Below are 21,640 nucleotides of genomic sequence, written 5' to 3'. Positions count from 1 at the left end.
TGTATGGCATTGAAGCTTGCCTGGAGGGTTGTTAACACAGTGTCCAAAGAGGGGCCAGAAGTATACAGAATGGTGTCGTCTGCGTACAGGTGGATCAAAGAATCACCAGCAGCGAGAGCGAGATTTTTGATGTATACTGAGAAAAGAGTCGGCCCGAGAATTGAACCCTGTGGCACCCCCATAGAGACTGCCAGAGGTCCGGACAACAGGCCCTCCGATTTGACACACTGAACTCTATCAGAGAAGTAGTTGGTAAACCAGGCGAGGCAATCATTTGAGAAACCAAGGCTGTCGAGTCTGCCAATAAGAATGTTGTGATTGACAGAGTCGAAAGCCTTAGCCAGGTCGATGAATACGGCTGCACAGTATTGTCTCTTATCGATGGCAGCTATGATATCGTTTAGGACCTTGAGCGTGGCTGAGGTGCACCCATGACCAGCTCTGAAACCAGATTGCATAGCGGAGAAGGTACGGTGAGATTCGAAATGGTCAGTAATCGGTTTGTTGACTTGGCTTTCGAAGACCTTAGAAAGGCAGGGCAGGATGGATATAGGTCTGTAGCAGTTTGGGTCTAGAGGCAGGGTAGAATAGATATAGGTCTGTAGCAGTTTGGGTCTAGAGTGTCTCCCCCTTAGAAGAGGGGGATGACAGCGGCAGCGTTCCAATCTATGGGAATCTCAGACAGTATGAAAGAGGTTGAACAGGCTAGTAATAGGGGTTGCAATAATTTCGGCGGATAATTTTAGAAAGAGAGGGTCCAGATCGTCTAGCCCAGCTGATTTGTAGGGGTCCAGATTTTGCAGCTCTTTCAGAACATCAGCTATCTGGACTTGGGTGAAGGAGAAGTGGGTGAGGTTTGGGTGAGTTGCTGTGGGGAGCGCAGGGCTGTTGACCGGGGTAGGAGTAGCCAGGTGGAAAGCATGTCTAGCCGTAGAAAAATGCTTACTGAAATTCTCAATTATTGTGGATTTATCGGTAGTGACACCGTTTCCTATCCTCAGTGCAGTGGGCAGCTGGGAGGAAGTGCTCTTGTTCCCCATGGACTTTACAGTGTCCCAGAACTTTGAGTTTGTACTACAGGATGCAAATTTCTGTTTGAAAAAGCTAGCCTTAGCTTTCCTAACTGCCTGTGTATATTGGTTCCAAAGTTGCATAAAACGGGGGCTGTTCGATGCTAATATAAAACAGGGGCTGTTCGATGCTAATATATAACGGGGGCTGTTCGATGCTAATATATAACGGGGCTGTTCGATGCTAATATATAACGGGGGCTGTTCGATGCTAATATAAAACGGGGCTGTTCGATGCTAATATAAAACGGGGGCTGTTCGATGCTAATATAAAACGGGGCTGTTCGATGCTAATATAAAACAGGGGCTGTTCGATGCTAATATATAACGGGGCTGTTCGATGCTAATATAAAACGGGGCTGTTCGATGCTAATATAAAACGGGGCTGTTCGATGCTAATATAAAACGGGGCTGTTCGATGCTAATATAAAACGGGGGCTGTTCGATGCTAATATAAAACAGGGGCTGTTCGATGCTAATATAAAACGGGGGCTGTTCGATGCTAATGCAGAACGCCACAGGATGTTTATGTGCTGGTCAAGGGCATACAGGTCTATTCCTGGTTCAACATTTTTTTTTTAATGGGGCATGCTTATTTAAGATGGTGAGGAAGGCACTTTTAAAGAATAACCAGGCATCATCTACTGACGAGATGAGGTCAATGTCATTCCAGGATAACCCAGCCAGGTCAATTAGAAAGGCCTGTTCGCAGAAGTGTTTTAGAGAGCGTTTGACAGTGATGAGAGGTGGTCGTTTGACCGCAGACCCATTACGGATGCAGGCATCGCTGAGATATTGGTTGAAAACAGCAGAGGTGTATTTGGAGGGCGAGTTAGTTAGGATGATATCTACGAGGGTGACCATGTTTACGGATTTGGGGGTTGTACCTGGTAGGTTCATTGATAATTTGTGTGAGATTGAGGGCATAAAGCTTAGATTGTAGGATGGCCGGGGTGTTAAGCATGTCCCAGTTTAGGTCACCTAGCAGCACGAGCTCAGAAGATAGATGGGGGGCAATCAATTCACATATGGTGTCCAGGGCACAGCTGGGGGCTGAGGGTGGTCTATAGCAAGCTGCAACGGTGAGAGACTTGTTTCTGGAAAGTTGAATTTTTAGAAGTAGAAGCTTGAATTGTTTGGGTACAGACCTGGATAGGATGACAGAACTCTGCAGTAGATTGCAAAGCCTCTATCTTGGCGGAAAATGTTATAGTTAGGGATGGAAATTTCAGGGGTTTTGGTGGTTTTCCTAAGCCAGGATTCAGACACGGCTAAGACAGAGTTGGCAGAATGTGCTAAAGCAGTGAATAAAACAAACTTAGGGAGTAGGATTCTAATGTTAACATGCATGAAACCAAGGCTTTTATGGTTACAGAAGTCAACAAATGAGAGCACCTGGAGAGTAGGAGTCTTTGTGATGGAGAGTGAGAAAATGCACTGCAGCTGTGGGCTCCTCTCCCTCCCAGAAGGGTTCAGATGTGGAGGTGGGAGAAGAAAGTGAATGCCAGGGAGGCAGCCTTATGGCCATGATTAATAAGTAGTTATGCATTAACTTTATTTATAGTTATTCATTTTCCACTGTTTTTGGTGAAGTCCTGCTAGAGAAGACAGATTTTGGGCCCAGTTATCCCGCTAGCTTTGCTTCTTTCTCTCGTGTGACTCACACATTTCAGTTAATTACTATAGCTCCCACCTTGGGCCAATCAGTGTGATTTTGTAGATGCCGGATCAAAATGGCAAGACGCATCGTTCACCCAAGTTTCGTAAAAATGTAAATAAATCAAAAATAGGGCCAGTGCTCTCAGACATTGCGTGTAAATAGGGAAGGGAGATACCTACTGTTGCACAACAATGCACTCAACCAAAATGTGTCCTAGTCAGGACTGGATATTGTTGTAATGTTTGAGTCACTCTGATATCACATGACTACACAGACATGGGAAAATGTATAGAATAGCAAAGAAATGTTGCTTTAAAATGCAGATGTCAAAATATTCTCTCTGCTTACAACGGTGGTAGCAGTTTGTGCCCATAGAAAGAGATGTGGCGCGTGCCAGCAGGGGTTGTGGGCACGGCATGTCCCCCAGCGCTGGAAGGGGGGCACGGCATGTCCCCCAGTGCTAGCTTTAGTCAGTGTGTCTATAGTACGGGTGGTTTAGCTTTAGTCAGTGTGTCTATAGTACGGGTGGTTTATCTGTAGCCAGCCAGCCAGTGTGTCTATAGTGCGGGTGGTTTATCTGTAGCCAGCCAGCCAGTGTGTCTATAGTACGGGTGGTTTAGCTTAGCCAGCCAGCCAGTGTGTCTATAGTACGGGTGGTTTATCTGTAGCCAGCCAGCCAGTGTGTCTATAGTACGGGTGGTTTATCTGTAGCCAGCCAGCCAGTGTGTCTATAGTACGGGTGGTTTATCTGTAGCCAGCCAGCCAGTGTGTCTATAGTACGGGTGGTTTATCTGTAGCCAGTGTGTCTATAGTACGGGTGGTTTAGCTTAAGCCAGTGTGTCTATAGTACGGGTGGTAGTAGCTGACACCAGGTCCATCTGTCTCCATACATTAATGATGACCCACTGTCTCTGTCTCAGACCCAGCCCCTCGTCTCCTGCTGGGGCAGAGGGCTACTGCCAATCAAATAGAATTACGACCTCATTGACTTGAATGGGGACGCCATTCTAGTCCTTTATTTCTAGGGCTACAGCACAGTCACCTCATCGACTGGTTAACTAACTACACCAGAGAATACCCGTTCACACACACAAGCTGCCTTCTGATTCCCCACTAGGATTGAAAACTTCTGTTAACTATCCTGAAATTCCCAGGTTTTCCAGAAATCCTGGTTGGAATATTTCCAGGAATCTGGAGGGAATAAGCAGGTAATCCTGGGAATTTCGGGAAGGTTATCAGAATTTGTGCACCGTTTACCATTGATTTAAAATTATTGGATTTTTAAACTGCATACATACAGTTGAAGTTGGATGTTTACATACACCTTGGCCAAATACATTTAAACTCAGCTTTTCACAATTCCTGACATTAAATCTTAGTAAAAAATTCCCTGTTTTCGGTCATTTAGGATCACCAGTTTATTTTAAGAATGTGAAATGTCAGAATAATAGTAGAGAATGATTTCAGCTTTTAATTCTTTCATCACATTCCCAGTGGGTCAGAAGTTTACATGCACTCAAATAGTATTTGGTAGCATTGCCTTTAACATGTTTAACTTGGGTCAAATGGTTCGGGTAGCCTTCCACAAGCTTCCCACAATAAGTTGTTTTTTTTTGGCCCATTCCTCCTGACAGAGCTGGTGCAACTGAGTCAGGTTTGTAAGCCTCCTTGCTCGCACACGCTTTTTAGGTTCTGCCCACACATTTTCTATAGGATTGAGATCAGGGCTGTGTGATGGCCACTCCATTCCCATTATGTCAATTATCCTATCAGAAGCTTCTAAAGCCATGACATCATTTTCTGGAATTTTCCAAGCTGTTTAAAGGCACAGTCAACTTAGTGTATGTAAACTTCTGACCCACTGGAATTCTGATGCAGTGAATTCTGTAAACAATTGTTGGAAAAAATTACTTTTGTCATGCACAAAGTAGATGTCCTAACCGACTTGCCAAAAACTATAGTTTAACAAGAAATGTGGAGAGGTTGAAAAACGAGTTTTAATGACTCAAACTTCAACTGTAGGTTAGAGGCCATTCCCACCAGATTTCTCCTTACCCGGACAAACATGTCCAACTCAGTCTTGCGTCTCTTCTCCAACTTCTCAATCTCCGTCTGGCACGTGTGACACACATACAGGTGGTTGACAGCAGGCCCGCCTCCATACCTGAACAGACCAATCACAGCTTACTAACTCACCTGACCAGTGACCACAGACTTTCAGCTTCTTGGGCGTAATATATACTGCATCTCTAATGGGTGTTTACCTGCTGTAGAGGTTAGGACATTATCCCGTCATTAGAATATCTACCTGCTTAGGACATTATCTCGTCATTAGAATATCTACCTGCTGTAGAGGTTAGGACATTATCTCGTCATTAGAATATCTACCTGCTGTAGAGGTTAGGACATTATCCAATCATTAGAATATCTACCTGCTGTAGAGGTTAGGACATTATCCCGTCATTAGAATATCTACCTGCTGTAGAGGTTAGGACATTATCCCGTCATTAGAATATCTACCTGCTGTAGAGGTTAGGACATTATCCCGTCATTAGAATATCTACCTGCTGTAGAGGTTAGGACATTATCCCGTCATTAGAATATCTACCTGCTGTAGAGGTTAGGGCATTATCCCGTCATTAGAATATCTACCTGCTGTAGAGGTTAGGACATTATCCCGTCATTAGAATATCTACCTGCTGTAGAGGTTAGGACATTATCCCGTCATTAGAATATCTACCTGCTGTAGAGGTTAGGGCATTATCCCGTCATTAGAATATCTACCTGCTGTAGAGGTTAGGGCATTATCCCGTCATTAGAATATCTACCTGCTGTAGAGGTTAGGGCATTATCCCGTCATTAGAATATCTACCTGCTGTAGAGGTTAGGACATTATCCCGTTATTAGAATATCTACCTGCTGTAGAGGTTAGGACATTATCTCTTCATTAGAATATCTACCTGCTGTAGAGGTTAGGACATTATCTCTTCATTAGAATATCTACCTGCTGTAGAGGTTAGGACATTATCCCGTCATTAGAATATCTACCTGCTGTAGAGGTTAGGACATTATCCCGTCATTAGAATATCTACCTGCTGTAGAGGTTAGGGCATTATCCCGTCATTAGAATATCTACCTGCTGTAGAGGTTAGGACATTATCCCGTCATTAGAATATCTACCTGCTGTAGAGGTGGTCCCACACGTTCTGAGGCAGCATCACGACCAGATCATCAATGAACGCTGCTTTGGCAGGCGGCACACCTGATAACACAACATTTAAAAACACTATAACCACTTCATTATGAGCTTCATTTAGTCAATAACATTTCCATTTCTCTGAACTTCTATTGATGAAATGACTCGGACTAGTACAAGCCCTCGATTGATTGATTGATTGATGGACAGATTCAGCGATCTCCACACCTCCGTGTGAACAGAGGAAGTTGTCGTTGGAGATTGGTCCAGGCTCAGCGAAGGTCTTGAACTTGTTGAGCCACTGTCTGGAGACGTAGAACTGTAGCAGGCTGGGCTCTGTCACGTTCAGTAGAGCGGTCACCCTCCTCCTCTCCTTCAGCGCCTCCTCATTGCTCTTCCTGGAGGGGAACAATCATTAAACGCTAAACTGAATAAATTAAGATTGGCACTAAATCGGGGTCTGTACCACAGCTTGGCAACTTCCTTTCTTACAGAAAATAAATACATTGAACAAAACTATAAACACAACATGTTAAGTGTTGGTCTCATGTTTCATGAGCTGAAATAAAAGATCCCAGAAATGTTACAAACTGACAAAAAGATGATTTCTCTCAAATTTTGTGCACAAATTAGTTTAAATCCATGTTAGTGAGCATTTCTCCTTTACCAAGATAATCCATCCACCTGACAGGTGTGGCAGATCAAGAAGCTGATTAAACAGCATGATCATTACACAGGTACACCTTGTGCTGGGGACAATAAAAGGCCACTAAGATGTGCCGTTTTGCCAGACAACACAATGCCACAGATGTCTCAAGTTGAGGGAGCGTGCAATTGCCATGCTGATTGCAGGAATCTCCACCAGAGCTGTTGCCAGAGAATTTAATGTTAATTTCTCTACAATAACGTGGTTTTAGATAATACGTTAGTACGTCCAACTTCAGTGAGCAAAAAGTTAAAAGGCTGCCTCTCCATACTTGGTCCTAGGCTTTGGGGTAGTTAAAGGCCAGAGGACCTGAGGGACCTACTGGGTACATCACTTAAGTTAAAGCAGGTCTGATATGTATTGAGGTGCACAATCATGGATTGATTTAAAAACCAACAGAAAAATATTGAAATGTAATTCTAAAACTAGCAGGCAGCCAGTGCTGAGACCTTAAAACCGGTGTAATGTGTTCTCTGTCTGGTCTTGGTCAGTACCCTGCAGCATTCTGTATGTTTTACAGTACAGAGACCTTAAAACCAGTGTAATATGTCCTCTCCATCTGGTCTTAGTCAGTACCCTGCAGCATTCTGTATGCTTTGTAGTTGACCAATAGCTTTCCTGTGTAGACCAGACAGGAGAGCATTACAGTAGTCAAGTCTGCTTGTAATAAAAGCATGGATGAGTCTCTGTATCAGCCTGAGAGAGAAATGGCTGCATGGTGGTAAAATGGGAAATGGAGAAATGGTGGTAAAAAGCTATTTTGGTCACATTCCTAATTTGTGATTCAACATTTAGTTCAGAATCTAAAATACATTTTTTAAGGTATCTGTGACCAACAGATGCATATCGGTATTCCCAGTCATGTATAATTCATAGATTAGGGCACGATGTCCTTATATTAACTGTAATTTAGTCAAATATTTTAAAATGTTGTGTTTATATTTTTGTTCAGTGTAAATTATAATCTGTAACATTGCCTCAAGGGAGGATTTAGTGTAAATTATAATCTAACACTGCCTCAGGGGAGGATTTAGTGTAAATTATAATCTAACACTGCCTCAAGGGAGGATTTAGTGTAAATTATAATCACTGCCTCAAGGGAGGATTTAGTGTAAATTATAATCTAACACTGCCTCAAGGGAGGATTTAGTGTAAATTATAATCTAATACTGCCTCAAGGGAGGGCTCAAATCTTGGCAGATTAGAATGTTGTTGATGTCTGTAAACAGGAAGTCATTACGTCATAGATTCACTCTCGGGTTGGTGGTTATGCTGTGTTGCTTTGTGAACAGAGATCCAATTAAATTACTATATGTAATTCTATGGTTTTGTCTAATACATTTCTGTCTAATTCTATGATTTTGTCTAATAAATTACTATGTAATTCTATGGTTTTGTCTATTAAATGACAATATGTAATTCTATGGTTTTGTATCTTACTTGTAGAACAGGACGTAGGCCTCAGCGTTCTGGACGCAGGACTCTGACACCTCCGTGACGCTCTGGTCGTCAAACTCATACCACAGGTTGTTCAGGTCATTCCTGCAGTAGGCTATGTAGTGACCACCTGGGAGGAGGAGGAGAACAGGTTGTTCAGGTCATTCCTGCAGTAGGCTATGTAGTGACCACCTGGGAGGAGGAGGAGAACAGGTTGTTCAGGTCATTCCTACAGTAGGCTATGTAGTGACCACCTGGGAGGAGGAGGAGAACAGGTTGTTCAGGTCATTCCTACAGTAGGCTATGTAGTGACCACCTGGGAGGAGGAGGAGAACAGGTTGTTCAGGTCATTCCTACAGTAGGCTATGTAGTGACCACCTGGGAGGAGGAGGAGAACAGGTTGTTCAGGTCATTCCTGCAGTAGGCTATGTAGTGACCACCTGGGAGGAGGAGGAGAACAGGCTGTTCAGGTCATTCCTGCAGTAGGCTATGTAGTGACCACCTGGGAGGAGGAGGAGAACAGGTTGTTCAGGTCATTCCTACAGTAGGCTGTTGTTCAGGTCATTCCTACAGTAGGCTGTTGTTCAGGTCATTCCTACAGTAGGCTGTTGTTCAGGTCATTCCTACAGTAGGCTGCTGTTCAGGTCATTCCTACAGTAGGCTGTTCAGGTCATTCCTACAGTAGGCTGTTCAGGTCATTCCTACAGTAGGCTGTTCAGGTCATTCCTACAGTAGGCTGTTCAGGTCATTCCTACAGTAGGCTGTTCAGGTCATTCCTACAGTAGGCTGTTCAGGTCATTCCTACAGTAGGCTGTTCAGGTCATTCCTACAGTAGGCTGTTCAGGTCATTCCTACAGTAGGCTGTTCAGGTCATTCCTACAGTAGGCTGTTCAGGTCATTCCTACAGTAGGCTGTGTAGTGACCACCTGGGAGGAGAACAGGTTGTTCAGGTCATTCCTACAGTAGGTTGTTGTTCAGGTCATGCCTACAGTAGGTTGTTGTTCAGGTCATGCCTACAGTAGGTTGTTGTTCAGGTCATGCCTACAGTAGGTTGTTGTTCAGGTCATTCCTACAGTAGGTTGTTGTTCAGGTCATGCCTACAGTAAGTTGTTGTTCAGGTCATGCCTAGAGTAAGTTGTTGTTCAGGTCATGCCTACAGTAGGTTGTTCAGGTCATTCATACAGTAGGTTGTTGTTCAGGTCATGCCTACAGTAGGTTGTTGTTCAGGTCATGCCTACAGTAGGTTGTTGTTCAGGTCATTCCTACAGTAGGTTGTTGTTCAGGTCATTCCTACAGTAGGTTGTTGTTCAGGTCATTCCTACAGTAGGTTGTTGTTCAGGTCATTTCGACAGTAGGTTGTTGTTCAGGTCATGCCGACAGTAGGTTGTTTAGGTCATGCCGACAGTAGGTTGTTCAGGTCATGCCTACAGTAGGTTGTTCAGGTCATGCCTACAGTAGGTTGTTGTTCAGGTCATGCCTACAGTAGGTTGTTGTTCAGGTCATGCCTACAGTAGGTTGTTGTTCAGGTCATGCCTACAGTAGGTTGTTGTTCAGGTCATGCCTACAGTAGGTTGTTGTTCAGGTCATGCCTACAGTAGGTTGTTGTTCAGGTCATGCCTACAGTAGGTTGTTGTTCAGGTCATTCATACAGTAGGTTGTTGTTCAGGTCATGCCTACAGTAGGTTGTTGTTCAGGTCATGCCTACAGTAGGTTGTTGTTCAGGTCATGCCTACAGTAGGTTGTTGTTCAGGTCATGCCTACAGTAGGTTGTTGTTCAGGTCATGCCTACAGTAGGTTGTTGTTCAGGTCATGCCTACAGTAGGTTGTTGTTCAGGTCATGCCTAAAGTAGGTTGTTGTTCAGGTCATGCCTACAGTAGGTTGTTGTTCAGGTCATTCCTACAGTAGGTTGTTGTTCAGGTCATGCCGACAGTAGGTTGTTCAGGTCATTCCTACAGTAGGTTGTTCAGGTCATTCCTACAGTAGGTTGTTCAGGTCATGCCTACAGTAGGTTGTTGTTCAGGTCATGCCTACAGTAGGTTGTTGTTCAGGTCATGCCTACAGTAGGTTGTTGTTCAGGTCATGCCTACAGTAGGTTGTTGTTCAGGTCATGCCTACAGTAGGTTGTTGTTCAGGTCATGCCTACAGTAGGTTGTTGTTCAGGTCATGCCTACAGTAGGTTGTTGTTCAGGTCATGCCTACAGTAGGTTGTTGTTCAGGTCATGCCTACAGTAGGTTGTTGTTCAGGTCATGCCTACAGTAGGTTGTTGTTCAGGTCATGCCTACAGTAGGTTGTTGTTCAGGTCATTCCTACAGTAGGTTGTTCAGGTCATTCATACAGTAGGTTGTTGTTCAGGTCATGCCTACAGTAGGTTGTTGTTCAGGTCATGCCTACAGTAGGTTGTTGTTCAGGTCATGCCTACAGTAGGTTGTTGTTCAGGTCATGCCTACAGTAGGTTGTTGTTCAGGTCATTCCTACAGTAGGTTGTTGTTCAGGTCATGCCTACAGTAGGTTGTTGTTCAGGTCATGCCTACAGTAGGTTGTTGTTCAGGTCATGCCTACAGTAGGTTGTTGTTCAGGTCATGCCTACAGTAGGTTGTTGTTCAGGTCATGCCTACAGTAGGTTGTTGTTCAGGTCATGCCTACAGTAAGTTGTTGTTCAGGTCATGCCTACAGTAGGTTGTTCAGGTCATTCATACAGTAGGTTGTTGTTCAGGTCATGCCTACAGTAGGTTGTTGTTCAGGTCATGCCTACAGTAGGTTGTTGTTCAGGTCATGCCTACAGTAGGTTGTTGTTCAGGTCATTCCTACAGTAGGTTGTTCAGGTCATTCATACAGTAGGTTGTTGTTCAGGTCATGCCTACAGTAGGTTGTTGTTCAGGTCATGCCTACAGTAGGTTGTTGTTCAGGTCATTCCTACAGTAGGTTGTTGTTCAGGTCATGCCTACAGTAGGTTGTTGTTCAGGTCATTCCTACAGTAGGTTGTTGTTCAGGTCATGCCTACAGTAGGTTGTTGTTCAGGTCATGCCTACAGTAGGTTGTTGTTCAGGTCATGCCTACAGTAGGTTGTTGTTCAGGTCATGCCTACAGTAGGTTGTTGTTCAGGTCATGCCTACAGTAGGTTGTTGTTCAGGTCATGCCGACAGTAGGTTGTTGTTCAGGTCATGCCTACAGTAGGTTGTTGTTCAGGTCATGCCTACAGTAGGTTGTTGTTCAGGTCATGCCTACAGTAGGTTGTTGTTCAGGTCATTCCTACAGTAGGTTGTTGTTCAGGTCATGCCGACAGTAGGTTGTTCAGGTCATGCCGACAGTAGGTTGTTGTTCAGGTCATGCCTACAGTAGGTTGTTGTTCAGGTCATGCCTACAGTAGGTTGTTCAGGTCATTCATACAGTAGGTTGTTCAGGTCATGCCTACAGTAGGTTGTTCAGGTCATTCCTACAGTAGGTTGTTGTTCAGGTCATGCCTACAGTAGGTTGTTGTTCAGGTCATTCCTACAGTAGGTTGTTGTTCAGGTCATGCCTACAGTAGGTTGTTGTTCAGGTCATGCCTACAGTAGGTTGTTCAGGTCATTCATACAGTAGGTTGTTGTTCAGGTCATGCCTACAGTAGGTTGTTGTTCAGGTCATGCCTACAGTAGGTTGTTCAGGTCATTCATACAGTAGGTTGTTGTTCAGGTCATGCCTACAGTAGGTTGTTGTTCAGGTCATGCCTACAGTAGGTTGTTCAGGTCATTCCTACAGTAGGTTGTTGTTCAGGTCATGCCTACAGTAGGTTGTTGTTCAGGTCATTCCTACAGTAGGTTGTTGTTCAGGTCATGCCTACAGTAGGTTGTTGTTCAGGTCATTCCTACAGTAGGTTGTTGTTCAGGTCATTCCTACAGTAGGTTGTTGTTCAGGTCATGCCTACAGTAGGTTGTTGTTCAGGTCATGCCTACAGTAGGTTGTTGTTCAGGTCATGCCTACAGTAGGTTGTTGTTCAGGTCATGCCTACAGTAGGTTGTTGTTCAGGTCATTCCTACAGTAGGTTGTTCAGGTCATGCCGACAGTAGGTTGTTCAGGTCATTCGTACAGTAGGTTGTTGTTCAGGTCATGCCTACAGTAGGTTGTTCAGGTCATTCCTTCAGTAGGTTGTTGTTCAGGTCATTCCTAAAGTAGGTTGTTCAGGTCATTCCTTCAGTAGGTTATGTAGTGGCCACCTGGTGTTGAAAGTGTAGTTCATCCAACAGTAGTGAATGTAATGTACTTCTACACATCAATGTTCCTGGAGCATCCCAATAATATCTCCGTTCATTCACTACTTCCCACAAATCTTAAAGCATTTGGATTGGTGGAGGCATGAGCTTGTCACTAGTGGGAGTTTCCACCAGATTTCTTTACCAGTCATTTCCTTTCAAATCAGTGAAAGGAAAGTGAACACTTAGGGAGGAAGGAGAGATCATTAGGAAGTAGCCATAGAGGAGGTTGGAGAAGGTTCAAAGTAAATCGGGGAAAAAATGTGCTTTGCAACATTCTCTGTCAACAGGTATATCACTAACAGGGACATGTAATCATTTAAAAATAATAAGAAATAAACAAAAACACTGAGTAATGCTAACTTGGCTATATACACACACAGGGTACCAGTTAGCTGGACAAGAAGAACACGGTAGTGAGAGGAACTTAAACCACTGCATGGATCTGTCCCAATCTCAATGAATCACGTTCAGTTTAGAATTATACAGCCTCATAGGAGGGCCAACCAAAAACCATCATCTACCTCACAATGTCTACATCTGTTTACCAATGTTCAGAATGTTGGGGAATCGTCTCCGCTCTACCTACACCTCACCTCATCCATCCTACACCTCACCACATCCATCCTACACCTCACCACATCTATCCTACACCTCACATCTATCCTACACCTCACCTCACCTCACCACATCCATCCTACACCTCACCTCACCTCATCTATCCTACACCTCACCACATCCATCCTACACCTCATCCATCCTACACCTCACCACATCCATCCTACACCTCACCACATCCATCCTACACCTCACCACATCACCTCACCTCACCACATCCATCCTACACACCATCATCCTCACCTCACCACATCCATCCTACACCTACATCCATCACCTCACCACATCATCCTACACCTCACCACATCTATCCTACACCTCACCCATCCATCCTACACCTCACCACATCATCCTACACCTCACCACATCCATCCTACACCTCACCACATCCATCCTACACCTCACCACATCTATCCTACACCTCACCACATCCATCCTACACCTCACCACATCATCCTACACCTCACCACATCTATCCCACCTCACCTCACCACATCCATCCTACACCTCACCTCCTACACCTCACCACATCTATCCTACACCTCACCTCCACCTCACCACATCATCCTACACCTCACATCCATCCACATCTATCCTACACCTCACCTCATCTATCCTACACATCCACCTACACCTCATCCATCCTACACATCTATCCTACACCTCACCACATCTATCCTACACCTCACCCTCACCACACCTCATCCTCACCTCATCTATCCTACACCTCACCACATCTATCCTACACCTCACACCATCCTACACCTCACCATCTATCCTACACCTCACCACATCCATCCTACACCTCCATCCTACATCCATCCTATCCTACACCTCACCACATCCATCCTACACCTCACCTCATCCATCATCCATCCTACACCTCACCCATCCATCCTACACCTCACCACATCCATCCTACACCTCACCACATCCATCCTACACCTCACCACATCCATCCTACACCTCACCACATCCATCCTACACCTCACCACATCCATCCTACACCTCACCACATCCATCCTACACCTCACCACATCCATCCTACACCTCACCACATCCATCCTCACACCTCACCACATCCATCCTACACCTCACCACCACATCCATCCTACACCTCACCACATCCATCCTACACACCATCCTACACCACATCCATCCACACCTCACCACATCACCTCACCACATCTATCCTACACCTCACCACATCTATCCTACACCTCACCACATCATCCTACACCTCACCACATCCATCCTACACCTCACCTCACCACATCCATCCTACACCTCACCATCACCACATCTATCCTACACCTCACCACATCCATCCTACACCTCACCACATCCATCCTACACCTCACCATCATCTATCCTCCATCCTATCACCTCACCTCACCACATCATCCTACACCTCACCACATCCATCCCATCCTACACCTCACCACATCCATCCTACACCACACCACATCCATCCTACACACCTCACCACATCCATCCTACACCTCACCACATCTATCCTCACCACACACCTCACCTCACCACATCTATCCTACACCTCACCACATCTATCCTACACCTCACCACATCCATCCATCCATCCTACACCTCACATCCATCCCACCTCACCACATCTATCCTACACCTCACCACATCACATCCTACACCTCACCACATCTATCCTACACCTCACCACATCCATCCTACACCTCACCTCATCCATCCTACACCTCATCTCACCCATCCTACACCTCACCTCACATCACCACATCTATCCTACACCTCACCACATCTATCCTCCTCACACCTCACCATCATCCTCACCACATCTATCCTACACCTCACCACATCTATCCTACACCTCTATCCACCACATCCATCCTACACCTCACCTCACCACATCCATCCTACACCTCACCACATCCATCCTACACCTCACCTCACCATATCCATCCTACACCTCACATCACCACATCCATCCTACACCTCACCACATCCATCCTACACCTCACCACATCCATCCTACACCTCACCACATCCATCCTACACCTCACCACATCCATCCTACACCTCACCACATCCATCCTACACCTCACCACATCTATCCTACACCTCACCACATCTATCCTACACCTCACCACATCTATCCTACACCTCACCACATCCATCCTACACCTCACCTCACCACACCTATCCTACACCTCACCTCACCTCATCTATCCTACACCTCACCACATCTATCCTACACCTCACCTCATCTATCCTACACCTCACCACATCTATCCTACACCTCACCTCATCCATCCTACACCTCACCTCATCTATCCTACACCTCACCTCATCTATCCTACACCTCACCTCATCTATCCTACACCTCACCTCATCCATCCTACACCTCACCACATCCATCCTACACCTCACCACATCCATCCTACACCTCACCTCATCCATCCTACACCTCACCACATCCATCCTACACCTCACCACATCCATCCTACACCTCACCACATCCATCCTACACCTCACCACATCCTATCCTACACCTCACCACATCTATCCTACACATCACCACATCCATCCTACACCATCATCCACACCACATCCATCCTACACCTCACCACATCCATCCTACACCTCACCACATCCATCCTACACCTCACCACATCCATCCTACACCTCACCACATCCATCCTACACCTCACCACATCCATCCTACACCTCACCACATCCATCCTACACCTCATCCCACATCCATCCATCCTACACCTCACCACATCCATCCTACACACCTCACCACATCCATCCTACACCTCACCTCATCCATCCTCACCTCACCTCACCACATCCATCCTACACCTCACCTCATCCATCCTACACCTCACCTCATCCATCCTACACCTCACCTCATCCATCCTACACCTCACCTCATCCATCCTACACCTCACCTCATCCATCCTACACCTCACCTCAGCCGAGCTGGATCATGAAGCAACTGCCTTTCCAGCCTCACCTGCCTCACCTCATCCATAAATTTTATCAGCATATCGATTGCGCAACCAGGGGTGGAAAGACCCTGGATCATTGTTACTCTAACTTCCGCGACGCATATAAGGCCCTGCCCCGCCCCCCTTTCGGAAAAGCTGACCACGACTCCATTTTGTTGATCCCTGCCTACAGACAGAAACTAAAACAAGAAGCTCCCACGCTGAGGTCTGTCCAACGCTGGTCTGACCAAGCTGACTCCACACTCCAAGACTGCTTCCATCACGTGGACTGGGAGATGTTTCGTATTGCGTCAGACAACAACATTGACGAATACGCTGATACGGTGTGCGAGTTCATTAGAACGTGCGTTGAAGATGTCGTTCCCATAGCAACGATTAAAACATTCCCTAACCAGAAACCGTGGATTGATGGCAGCATTCGTGTGAAACTGAAGGCACGAACCACTGCTTTTAATCAGGGCAAGGTGTCTAGTAACATGGCTGAATACAAACAGTGCAGCTATTCCCTCCCAAGGCTATCAAACAAGCTAAGCGCCAGTACAGAGACAAAGTAGAATCTCAATTCAACGGCTCAGACACAAGAGGTATGTGGCAGGGTCTACAGTCAATCACGGACTACAGGAAGAAACCCAGCCCAGTCACGGACCAGGATGTCTTGCTCCCAGGCAGACTAAATAACTTTTTTGCCCGCTTTGAGGACAATACAGTGCCACTGACACGGCCTGCAACGGAAACATGCGGTCTCTCCTTCACTGCAGCCGAAGTGAGTAAGACATTTAAACGTGTTAACCCTCGCAAGGCTGCAGGCCCAGACGGCATCCCCAGCCGCGCCCTCAGAGCATGCGCAGACCAGCTGGCCGGTGTGTTTACGGACATATTCAATCAATCCCTATACCAGTCTGCTGTTCCCACATGCTTCAAGAGGGCCACCATTGTTCCTGTTCCCAAGAAAGCTAAGGTAACTGAGCTAAACGACTACCGCCCGTAGCACTCACATCCGTCATCATGAAGTGCTTTGAGAGACTAGTCAAGGACCATATCACCTCCACCCTACCTGACACCCTTGACCCACTCCAATTTGCTTACCGCCCAAATAGGTCCACAGACGATGCAATCTCAACCACACTGCACACTGCCCTAACCCATCTGGACAAGAGGAATACCTATGTGAGAATGCTGTTCATCGACTACAGCTCGGCATTCAACACCATAGTACCCTCCAAGCTCGTCATCAAGCTCGAGACCCTGGGTCTCGACCCCGCCCTGTGCAACTGGGTACTGGACTTCCTGACGGGCCGCCCCCAGGTGGTGAGGGTAGGCAACAACATCTCCTCCCCGCTGATCCTCAACACTGGGGCCCCACAAGGGTGCGTTCTGAGCCCTCTCCTGTACTCCCTGTTCACCCACGACTGCGTGGCCATGCACGCCTCCAACTCAATCATCAAGTTTGCGGACGACACAACAGTGGTAGGCTTGATTACCAACAACGACGAGACGGCCTACAGGGAGGAGGTGAGGGCCCTCGGAGTGTGGTGTCAGGAAAATAACCTCACACTCAACGTCAACAAAACTAAGGAGATGATTGTGGACTTCAGGAAACAGCAGAGGGAACACCCCCCCATCCACATCGATGGAACAGTAGTGGAGAGGGTAGCAAGTTTTAAGTTCCTCGGCATACACATCACAGACAAACTGAATTGGTCCACTCACACAGACAGCATCGTGAGGAAGGCGCAGCAGCGCCTCTTCAACCTCAGGAGGCTGAAGAATTTCGGCTTGTCACCAAAAGCACTCACAAACTTCTACAGATGCACAATCGAGAGCATCCTGGCGGGCTGTATCACCGCCTGGTATGGCAACTGCACCGCCCTCAACCGTAAGGCTCTCCAGAGGGTAGTGAGGTCTGCACAACGCATCACCGGGGGCAAACTACCTGCCCTCCAGGACACCTACACCACCCGATGCTACAGGAAGGCCATAAAGATCATCAAGGACATCAACCACCCGAGCCACTGCCTGTTCACCCCGCTGCCATCCAGAAGGCGAGGCCAGTACAGGTGCATCAAAGCTGGGACCGAGAGACTGAAAAACAGCTTCTATCTCAAGGCCATCAGACTGTTAAACAGCCACCACTAACATTGAGTGGCTACTGCCAACACACTGTCAATGACACTGACTCTACTCCAGCCACTTTAATCATGGGAATCGATGGGAAATGATGTAAATATATCACTAGCCACTTTAAACAATGCTACCTTATATAATGTTACTTACCCTACATTGTTCATCTCATATGCATACGTTGATACTGTACTCTATATCATCGACTGCATCCTTATGTAATACATGTATCACTAGCCACTTTAACTATGCCACTTGGTTTACATACTTATCTCATATGTATATACTGTACTCGATATCATCTACTGTATCTTGCCTATGCTGCTCTGTACCATCACTCATTCATATATCCTTATGTACATATTCTTTATCCCCTTACACTGTGTAGTTTTTTTGGAATTGTTAGTTAGATTACTTGCTCGTTATTACTGCATTGTCGGAACTAGAAGCACAAGCATTTCGCTACACTCGCATTAACATCTGCTAACCATGTGTATGTGACAAATAAAATTTGATTTGATTTGATTTGATCCTACACCTCACCACATCCATCCTACACCTCACCTCATCCATCCTACACCATCCTGCCTCACCACACCACATCCATCCTACACCTCACCACATCCATCCTACACCTCACCACACCACATCCATCCTACACCTCACCACACCACATCCATCCTACACCTCACCACACCACATCCATCCTACACCTCACCACACCACATCCATCCTACACCTCACCACACCACATCCATCCTACACCTCACCACACCACATCCATCCTACACCTCACCACACCACATCCATCCTACACCTCACCACATCCATCCTACACCTCACCACATCCATCCTACACCTCACCTCACCACATCCATCCTACACCTCACCACATCCATCCTACACCTCACCTCATCCATCCTCCACACCTCACCACATCCATCCTACACCTCACCACATCCATCCTACACCTCACCTCACCACATCCATCCTACACCTCACCTCACCACATCCATCCTACACCTCACCACATCCATCCTACACCTCACCACATCCATCCTACACCTCACCTCACCACATCCATCCTACACACCTCACCACATCCATCCTACACCTCACCACATCCATCCTACACCTCACCTCATCCATCCTACACCTCACCTCATCCATCCTACACCTCACCTCATCTATCCTACACCTCACCTCATCCATCCTACACCTCACCTCACCTCATCTATCCTACACCTCACCTCATCTATCCTACACCTCACCACATCTATCCTACACCTCACCACATCCATCCTACACCTCACCACATCCATCCTACACCTCACCACATCCATCCTACACCTCACCTCACCCATCCTACACCTCACCTCACCCATCCTACACCTCACCCATCCTACACCTCACCTCACCCCATCCATCCTACACCTCACCACATCCATCCTACACCTCACCACATCCATCCTACACCTCACCACATCCATCCTACACCTCACCACATCCATCCTACACCTCACCACATCCATCCTACACCTCACCACATCCATCCTACACCTCACCACATCCATCCTACACCTCACCACATCCATCCTACACCTCACCACACCACATCCATCCTACACCTCACCACATCCATCCTACACCTCACCACATCCATCCTACACCTCACCACATCCATCCTACACCTCACCACATCCATCCTACACCTCACCACATCCATCCTACACCTCACCACATCCATCCTACACCTCACCACATCCATCCTACACCTCACCACATCCATCCTACACCTCACCACATCCATCCTACACCTCACCACATCCATCCTACACCTCACCTCACCTCATCCATCCTACACCTCACCTCACCTCATCCATCCTACACCTCACCACACCACATCCATCCTACACCTCACCACATCCATCCTACACCTCACCACATCCATCCTACACCTCACCACATCCATCCTACACCTCACCACATCCATCCTACACCTCACCACATCCATCCTACACCTCACCACATCCATCCTACACCTCACCACATCCATCCTACACCTCACCACATCCATCCTACACCTCACTCCATCCTACACCACACCACATCCATCCTACACCTCATCCATCCTACACCACATCCATCCTACACCTCATCCATCCTACACCACATCCATCCTACACCATCACCACATCCATCCTACACCTCACCACCTCACCTCACCACATCCATCCTACACCTCATCCATCCTACACCTCACCACATCCTACACACCTCACCACATCCATCCCTACACCTCACCTCACCACATCTATCCCACACATTACCATAACTATCCCACATTTCTATAACTATCCCACATTTCTATAACTATCCCACATTTCTATAACTATCCCACATTTCTATCTGAAAGCTCTAGCATCCTCCCATCTTAGAGGGGGCTTGGCCAGTGGCCCGGATGGAACACTCACTGCTGGCAGTGCCATGGTGACAGATGACCGACAGCAGGTCGTAGGAGGTGGTGTGGGCGGAGCTATCCTTGGCCAGGAAGGGCTGCAGGTCCAGGCCCTCCAATGGGAAGGAGACGTGAGTCCCAATCTTAGTGGAGAACATCAGCTCATGTCTAAACCGCTTCAGGTGGATGCACAGGATCTGGAGGGGATGACAAATCATTTAATATTCAACTGTGGTTTAGTAGTTGTGACATAACTTGATGGCTTTTCTAATGTGTTGGAGCACTCACCTCAGGAACACTCTGAACTTTACAGAATTTCACTCCATTCCGTAATCTAGGAGAATATTTAAAAAAGCAGTCTTTATTCATGTAGAAGTTTAACTTCTGTCATCTAACAATTTAAAATCTCCTTTTTAAAGTGGGAGTTGTGAGGTACTCACTTCTTGCATTTCTCACAGCTGTACATGTTGTCTCCTTTCAGCTCATCCCGGGCAAAGAAAGCAGCCAGACAGTCCTGTAGGGTCACCACAGGACCCCAGAACCAGCTAGAACACAAGGACACAGTTAACCATTAACAGACTAGACTTCCCACAACTTACTGACACAACTCACTAGCAATGGGTTTATCGGCTTTAACCAAGGAATATCGTTGTTTTTCTGATCGAGTCACATGCTCAGGAAAAACTGTTGACCCCAATACTACACACTTGGTGTCAGCAGACTGACCCCTATACGTTGACCCCTATACTACACATTTGGTGTCAGCAGACTGACCTATACATTTGACCCCTATACAACACACTCTGGGCTCCATCTTCAGCTGGCGTTAAGACGGCGCTAGTGTCAAATGCTCCTTTCGACTTGTAAAAGCCAGCGCTCTGCTTTTCCAACCCTAGCCTTAGGGCTGGTAATTCACCTGTCTTATATCAGCTCGCTAGAGCTTTTCCGTGTCCTCAAAACGTGTGCCAATGTGCCAATTTCAAGCAACTCTACTGGTGATATTTAAGACTCACCAAATACTGGTCTTATTGTTATGGCACCAATTATTCAGTGGAGGCGCACAGTATTTTATTTAACATTTATTTAACGAGGCAAGTCAGTTAAGAACAAATTCTTATTTACAATGACGGCCTACCCGGGC

The 21,640-nt window shown here is 46.4% G+C and overlaps 1 protein-coding gene across 3 annotated transcripts in view; it reads right to left on the bottom strand.

The window, feature by feature from the left end:
- usp33 (ubiquitin specific peptidase 33) overlaps window positions 1-21,640 on the bottom strand; it is an 82,451-nt gene that overhangs the window by 8,075 nt on the left and 52,736 nt on the right. For all 3 annotated transcript variants that reach the window (XM_042329227.1, XM_042329228.1, XM_042329226.1), the window contains exons 14-20: window positions 20,940-21,044; window positions 20,788-20,833; window positions 20,516-20,696; window positions 8,073-8,199; window positions 6,155-6,324; window positions 5,911-5,992; window positions 4,786-4,894 (exon numbers count right to left, since the gene is read on the bottom strand). In XM_042329227.1, the coding sequence (XP_042185161.1) occupies window positions 4,786-4,894; window positions 5,911-5,992; window positions 6,155-6,324; window positions 8,073-8,199; window positions 20,516-20,696; window positions 20,788-20,833; window positions 20,940-21,044 (820 nt within the window). The remainder of the gene's footprint in view (window positions 1-4,785; window positions 4,895-5,910; window positions 5,993-6,154; window positions 6,325-8,072; window positions 8,200-20,515; window positions 20,697-20,787; window positions 20,834-20,939; window positions 21,045-21,640) is intronic.

The sequence above is a fragment of the Oncorhynchus tshawytscha genome, linkage group LG10 (assembly GCF_018296145.1).
Source record: "Oncorhynchus tshawytscha isolate Ot180627B linkage group LG10, Otsh_v2.0, whole genome shotgun sequence".
Taxonomy (NCBI): Eukaryota; Metazoa; Chordata; class Actinopteri; order Salmoniformes; family Salmonidae; genus Oncorhynchus; species Oncorhynchus tshawytscha.
Note: the sequence above shows the minus strand (reverse complement) of the source record. Positions and strands in the feature narration are given on the sequence as shown.